The following is an 8561-nucleotide window of genomic DNA, read 5'->3' as shown; positions in this document are numbered from 1 at the left end:
GCGTTTCTCAATTATCACACGTGTGGGTGTTGTGTCACGGTGAAGTGATTAGCATATTGTGTAAACTAGACACCTAGAGATTAACTAATTAAGTGATCAGTTCTGGGTTGTTATTCTGTGTTGTTGTTAATTAACTAATGCGGCAGTACATTGGTCAGCGTAGGTTAATACAGATTCCCAAGGGTATTGTGTTTTTGTTGTGTTTTCTAGTGAACTAAACGTGCTATAATAATATATACCTTATATAAGATCTTATCTCTGATCATACCTAGACGAGCCACACGCGGGTATAACCGCCCGTTACAGAGAGATCTAATAGATATACAGTTAGGAGAGATATTTGGATAATCGTGTTTCATTCAGTTACGGGTATTATAGGATCCCCTTGACAGCTGTCTAGGATAGGATTTACTAGTTAGTAGAATAAAGAAGTCGGTGGCATGCCAGTACCACCTAAGTTGCATAGTAGAGGCCCTGGTGTGTGTGTGTGTGTGTGTGTGTGTGTGTGTGTGTGTGTGTGTGTGTGTATCACTTTGTAGCAGTGCCTATATACAATATTGTTTTGGAATAGCCTGACGGCAGATATATTCGTCTCTCGTTACTAAAAGTTAAAATATGTTCTGTTTCACGACACCGCTAGAGCAGATTGATAAATTAACCATTGTCTATTTGTTGCCAATCACTTTAAACTTCTGACAGAGGAAACAAGGGATTCTTGTATGCAGTTTTCCACAGACACGACAGAACATATCTCGATATTTGATATACCAGTCGTTTGATCCACCAGGGGGATTCGATCATTCGACACAGTTATCTTAGACTAGCACTCTACCGACTGAACTAGATGATGCCCGTTATTTAACTATCAACACTCAATGTCACATTGCTCATATAGTGATGCTAAAACAAGTCATTCGTGTCTTCCCTTTCTCCATCATCTGAACTGTTTTACCTCTAGTACATTCAATACAATATATGGTGTACACTACCTAACTTAGGTGTGGAACAATGAATTCAGCAATAGTTTTATTCTTACACATACCAAAAATATATTGCCCGCCCTATTAATTCGTCCTGATGTTATATTTAAAGATGCTGCCGTCTGGTCTACAGGCCCGCCATGATATCGGTAAAGATCACCTTAACAAACAGAAAAACAGATATTTGACGACTTTCCCCTGTAAGTAAATCTGCGGTTTCGCAGAAAAAGCTTGCATATGTGCATATACTTTATTGGTCGTAAACATTCAGTTCACTGTCATTACAAACTTTAAATAACGGTATTTATGTATAATACATATATCATTAAAATGTACGTTGTACAGAAAGTCATGAAACTATTCAATATAAAATATAATAATAATTATCAATATGATAAAACGTGTATATATGTTACAGGAAATATGTATTATCAGGAAATATGTATAATTCCTGAAAATTTCAGGAAATATGTGTAATGTCTGATTCACTCAGGAAATATGTGTAATTCCTGAAATTTTCAGTAATTATACATATTTCCTGAAATCTGATGGTGAAAATTATACATATTTCTTGAAATCGTTCTGATGAGAAAACCAATAGTATTTAAAGAATAGTTTGTATCATGTCTGGCATGAAATAACAACAGCAATATGTTTCTAAATTGAAATACATTTTTATTGAAACATAATTTTAAAACGGAAACATAGCACATTATTTCAACATAATACACATCGGAATGTCTAGAGTCTTGTTTAGTGTTCACATTAAGGTAGGAGTGAATTGCTCTTAGGATAGTTTATCTGTACACGGCAGTGTTGAGTGACACCTAGAGTTGCACTGCATCTTGGCCTTGAAACACCGGCAACGATTAGTTTGACAATGCTTGGAATCAGCACAGTTGCACTTGGTAAAACCCTGCCCACCACATTTAGATTCAAGTTGAACAGCTTGGCGGAGAGAAACGGTATTCTCTGTGTTGAAATCATCTGCAGAATACAACTTGGTAGCACACACACCAATTTGGTTGCGTGGATATTTACCACTGAGAGTGCCACCTTTCACAGCAATACTGTCAATGTCATTGTCACTGCATTCAGTTACAACACCAATGATATTCCGTGGATCAGTTCTACCTCTGTCAACATGGGGGATAGATATAGTCACATTGTCGCCGACTTGTACGGGTGCAAAGATACGCTTACTTCTTTTCACCATGCGTTCAGCTTGCATAGTTTGGGCTTCATTAGCTCTCTTTCGCTGTATCTGAATTGCTTGTTGGCGAGAGGAAACAAGTTCTACTTGAGCATTCATAGTAACTTCATCGGATGTAGTTTGAGAGTTGGGAAGAGTTGCTGGGTCAGATACAGAGGAGTCAGTTGCAGTGGTCACGTGATCAACATCTTCACCAGGAACTGGCATTGGAATGGCTGCAAGTAGATCATCTTCTGACTGCAATCGATGGAGAATTTCAGGAGGGAGGCTAGATGATGACAGACCAGTGCGAGCACCAGAACCCAACAGTGCTGCAAATGGAGAACACTTAATTCCACTGTGAAGACTGGAATTTTTCTGAAACTGAACAAATTTGAGTCCAACAGTCCATTCAGTTGTATTGTTATCTCCTAACCAACAAACAAGCATGTCCTTAATGTCACATTTTGCTCTTTCTACGGACCCTTGACTCTGTGGATGCCTAGGTTTCCCATGGACCATCACCAACTCTGGCCACAATACTTTCAGTTCAGTGATTACATGTGCCGTAAATTCTGAACCATTGTCACTTTGCAGCACGCAAGGAGCACCAAGTAGGAGAAATATGTCTAGCAGTTGAAATGCAACCCCAGCGGCACGTTTCGATGTCAAGGGGCGCAAAACACAGAACTTCGTGAGGTGATCTTGATAGACCATGATCCATTTAAACTGTCCTTGGCCTCATTGAATGCATGTCGATTAGATCGACCTGGGCTCTGGAGTTGAAGTCTTTGGAGATTATCGGCTTGACGACTGTTCCTTTTGTAGTCGGTCTCTTTCTCTTTCTCTGGCATTCCAGACACAGGGACTTGAAAAGGTTCAGTGCTTCTATTGTGATGCTAGCGTATTTCTTGGTCAACTCGTACACCATTTTGTCTCGACAACCATGACCAGTTGCAATGTGGGCACGTTTAACCACAACAAACGTCTCTTCAATTGACACAAAGTACAGAGGAGCTTCATCTGCGTGCTCACGTCATCTTACCAGCCTTTCACTGTCACCACACTGAAGAACTTCATACTTCTTAAGAAGGTAATATCGGTTCGAAGTCTTCTTGGAGACACTAGCAGCTTGCAGCAGTTCACTGATAATTTTGCCATACTCTTCTTTAGGGATCAGAACTCTCTTGTTCCCCCTTTTGTTTTTATAACCACTTATTACTTTACATCAAAGACATTCATAAAGACATTAAAAACAGAGGCACATTGATACCAGTCAAACTCGAGTGTTTTGATTACTAATCTCTTTTGCACAACATTAATGAGAAAACCATGTCAGGATTTGTCGTTGCTAATCCTTAGGTATGTTTGAAGTAATTAACTAGCCACTGCTAATCTTTAGGTATGTTTGAAGTAATTAAGAAGCCTTCTCCCACAAGATGAAGAAGTATTTTCTTTTCCTTAGGTATGCTCCTTAGGTATGTTTGAAGTAATTAACTAACCACTGCTAATCCTTAGGTATGTTTGAAGTAATTAAGAAGCCTTCTCCCACAAGATGAAGAAGTATTTTCTTTTCTTTCTTTAACAAATTGCTACTTTACATCAAATACTGCTCTTTAATTACTATTGGTTTACTCTTCATGGCCCAAGAGAATGCTTTCAGGAAATATGTATAATGTTCACCATCAGATTTCAGGAAATATGTATAATTACTGGAAATTTCAGGAATTACACATATTTCCAGAGTGAATCGGACATTACACATATTTCCTGAAATTTTCAGGAATTATACATATTTCCTGATAATACATATTTCCTGTAACATATATACTTCACTCAGGTGGTTGCCCCTAGTAAATGATTACACAGTGTTATTAGCTGTTTTACATTCTCAGTAGCCAATAGCTGTATTTTTAAGAGGGCGGTCTGGTGTAATAATATGGTTTTATAAGTACCTGCGTGGTGGGACGAAGCCCAGTGGTAATGTGTCTGCCTGGTGCGCGGTCGGTTTGTGATCGATCATTGGACTATTTTCTCGTTCCAGCCAGTGCACCAGGACTGATATATCAAAGACCGTGGTATATACTATCATGTCTGTGGAATTGTGCATATAAAATATCCCTTGCTACTAATGGAAAAATGTAGCGGGTTTTCTCTCTAAAATTACCCAAATGTTTGACAACCAATAGCCGATGATTAATGTATCATTGCGCTCTAGTGGTATCGTTAAACAAACTTTACTTTATAAGTACCTGCATTTAATAGCATTGTAGAGAGGACAGACCAAATTAAAATGATACTCATCTTCAACAGCATTCATATCACAAGTGGCGATACGTAGGGATAAAGCGCTCGCTCGATGCGCAATCAATTTGGGTTTGACACCCATTGCGGGCTATTTGGGCTATTTCTCTTTCCAGCCAGTGCACCACCACTGGCATATCAAAGATCGTGGTAAGTACTACCCTTCCTGTGGGATGGTGCATATGTCCTGTGTTGCTAACTGAAAAGAGTAGTCCATGAAGTGGCGACAGCGGGTGTCCTCACTCAATATCTGTGTGGTCCTTAACCATATGTCTGCTCTTTAATGAAATGCCTTGAGTGTGACGTTAAATAAAACATATCGGTTTTTTCATGTTACAAAGTGTACATATTCCATCATTTCGGTCAGTATTGTTATATCTTCCAGTTTCTATTCCAAGGCTATGCGCATAGACTGCACTTGCATAACATTTGTTTATATTTAAAGGGAATTAATTTTTGTAGATAGTATTTCAAACACAACTATTATCCAGGAATTGATACATAATACATTGGTGGATGTACGGAATATGTTTGTGACATAATTGTATTATTAACGTATTAGATATATTGCATAACTTTTTAAGTTAAAATTTGATTCGTTTCATGTGTGTTTCATTTAGATTATAAGGTTTATCAGACGCCGTTTATACAAATTATACGATACATTTTCGATCACCCAAACCTGGAGGCCTGAGCGGGAACCCATGACGCATCCAGTAAGCCACTGAGACGGAGTAATGCACATGTCGTGCAATATATGTGTATATGGAATACGGAATCCAGTGTTACGTTTAACAGAATCAACTAAATATTAACATATTCCACTGGAAATAACGTAATAACTGGCAAATATATATGTTTGCATTGTATACGCTGTATTTATATTCGTATTGATTTTAGATGACCACTCTCGTGTCAAACTAAAGGTGAAGGAAGAACAGCACTCTGATTACATTAATGCTAATTATATAGACGTGAGTATTGACATATTTTGTTGACACACTATGGACGTAATAGCGTATGTCGTTACCGTTCATGCCACTAAAGGCACTGATGAAGACCAATACTTTTGCAAAAATGTTTCAAATATGAATGACAAAACCGTTATCAATAATCAAGACCGTGTATCTGCACAATGCAGAATCTAATCAGCAAATGTATTAGGCTGAACATCCTTCGTGCACTGCTTCATGCGAATAACAGACTAGTCCCCCCCCCACCCCACACCCCACACACACACACCCGTTATATTATTTGAGGAAAAAACCCAGTACACAATACATGCCTATGTTAACATTTACAACTGTTCAGTTGTGATATACTTTACAAATCAAGTGTAACAGAATATCAGGATTAATATTAATGACATATGCTGTTTTCTAAAGTTTTTTTGTTTGTTTTTTCGATATCAATGAAATTCGTAGGAATAACTATGGAGTATTTTTACCTAGGTCCCTCCGAAGATCGGTAACTACATTTATAATAACGCTGTATCATATATGTTATCAAATGGCTATCTCTGGAAGCCTTTTAATATCGAAATAAGTTGCCGACAAGGTGACACTAAATAGCCATATTTGTGTATTACTTACGTAGAAATCATCGATCGCGATGAAGCAAGACGTTTCGGACTGCACTCTCGCATTAACCTCCCCCCTCCCCCCCCCACACACACACACACACCTGGGGGGCTTGCTAGCAAGCTACGGCCAACTGTTGGAGTACCGAGTCGCGTACACCGGGTCAGGACGAGGAGGAAGAGGAAACGACCGCTCCTGTCGACTCGCCCAGGAAGTCAGTTGTTGTTACGGCGGCCAAGAGGAAGACATCATCTCCGACCGACCAGCCAGCCAAGACCAAGCCGCCGGCTCCACCAATCACCCCCTCCCCCCTGAAGTAGAGGACTGGACTCTAGCGGTCAGCAGACTTAGGAGACAACTGTGCCCGTAACATGCAGGGGGACACATCCAACCCGAAGACGCTTAGGGCCGGGTTTGCAAACGTGGACTGGAGACCACTGCGGGACGGCAGCCACTACGAGCTACATAAAACAAAAAAATATTCCGCGGGATCAACAGAGTGATCTTGACTCACCGGCGCGACCAGACCTACAGACAAGCCATCCTGTTCCCAAAGATCGACAACATATCAATGCACAGGATGATCAGAGCGGTCTGCGGCCACGATTACATCACCGTTGTTAGGACACTCCGTCAGAAGCAACATCTGCTGCCGACCCTCAGTGAATGTCCAGCTTCACCGACGCGGTGATTAACCCAACCGTAGTAGCCAACCATTCCAAGGGCTTAGTCGGACTTTAAAATGTGTGGCCGGCATTCAAAATGTTATGTGGGTTTTTTTTTTTTTTTTTTGTGCAAACAGTCCGACGCAGTTTATTTTGGCAGCCTGTCTAAATTGCTCAAATCACCTTAAAACCTTTTTTGGTCGAGCACTCTAATTTTATTGTTTGGGCTTAAATTTTTGTAGCTCATTTTGGTGTTTGGTCTTTGACCTAACTACTAAATTCGTATTCCAAATTCCGCCCACCTCCCTGGCCCGGACCATATTGATCGGACTTTAAACTTTTTAGACCTTAGTTAAAAATGTTATGTCGAAATTACTTCTTTCTTTTTTAAAAATATTATTAAATAATCCGATCCTCTCTTCTTTCTCTTATTTACTTTTGGATTGTCCTTCTAAAATGCTCCAAGTTATATAAATATTCGGCCGAGCAGTCAATTCATTTTATTTTTGGCTTGTAATTTTTTATTATTATTATTTTTTAATCCTACTAATTTCTTTTACTAATTGCTGTTTTCAAAATTCTGCCCATTTTCAACTCTACCCCCCCCCCCCCCCACCCCATCCCGAGTGAGGCCACCAATCTTATCTAATTTCTTTTTCACCGCCCGATCTAATCTAGCCACCAAATTGAATGAGTAGAATTTTCTTTACTAATTATATTAATTAGAGATGCGCATCGAAATTTTAAAGGCCCACTATTTAATTTTTGGATGTACATTTCAAAATTGGCCCCTTAGTTTTTGTTTCTGGCTATCACTGGCTATCCAGAGACCCAGAGACAGGCCCCGGGACGGACATGCTCGAAACTCTAGTGGTATATGAGCATGTTAAAATTAATCGCACTCGCACTGTTATGGTACAATGATCATTTTGAAGTCAAAGAAGAAAATTCTATAAACTTACCGAATATTATAAACAATTTCAGGGATACACCAAGAGAAAAGCCTACATTGCAACACAAGGTAAATTATATACTGCATATATTATCGGATACATACGTAATACTAGTATATTACCAGTTTTAATGTTTATACCAGCATACTGATCCATTAAAATAGTTTGTTTCGTTGCTATATATATATATATATATATATATATATATATATATATATATATATATATATATATATATATATATATATATATATAATATCCTTAATTATTTCTTAAAATTGTTATTAAATACATATTTATAGTACACTTGTTTTCTTTTATCATTTTTATTTGTATCATTCCTGAGTACGAAAGAATATATATATATATATATATATATATATATATATATATATATATATATATATATATATATATATATAATTTTATCGTTTGCCTTTTTAAAAATATGATATTAAAAATATGTAAATATGTATTTTTTTAATATTTACAGATGCAAATTACTGGCCGTCTTGTTTCATAATTGCATTTCTCTGTCATCTAATTAATATCAAAGTTAATACTATAAAATGGTGAATCATATAGTCAAAGTGTGTACTGTTATAGGTCCTGTGCCTCCCTCAATAGATGATTTCTGGAGAATGATATGGCAACAAGGCGTCAGCACAATCGTAATGCTATCAAACCTAGTGGAAGATGGGAAGGTACTCTCTGCTGATAAATGTATTTCAATATTTGTTTCTTTGTTTGTTTGTATGTTGTTGGGGTTGGGTTTTTTTGTTGTTTTTGCGTTGTTGTTTGTTTTGTTTTTTTGTTGTTGTTTTTTTGTTTTTTTGTTTGTTTTTTTTTGGGGGGAGGGGGGTGTTTTGTAGGTGTGAGTATAGGGG

The 8561-nt window shown here is 38.0% G+C and overlaps 1 protein-coding gene across 1 annotated transcript; it reads right to left on the bottom strand.

Annotated features, from left to right (window-relative positions):
• Positions 1–1767: 1767 nt before the first annotated feature.
• Positions 1768–2889, bottom strand: LOC121367580. Its single transcript, XM_041491891.1, has one exon. The coding sequence runs from the start codon at positions 2887–2889 to the stop codon at positions 1768–1770; it is 1122 nt and encodes a 373-aa protein (XP_041347825.1).
• Between the last annotated feature and the right edge of the window lie 5672 nt (positions 2890–8561).

Source organism: Gigantopelta aegis, chromosome 1 (genome assembly GCF_016097555.1).
Source record: "Gigantopelta aegis isolate Gae_Host chromosome 1, Gae_host_genome, whole genome shotgun sequence".
NCBI lineage: Eukaryota > Metazoa > Mollusca > Gastropoda > Neomphalida > Peltospiridae > Gigantopelta > Gigantopelta aegis.
Note: the sequence above shows the minus strand (reverse complement) of the source record. Positions and strands in the feature narration are given on the sequence as shown.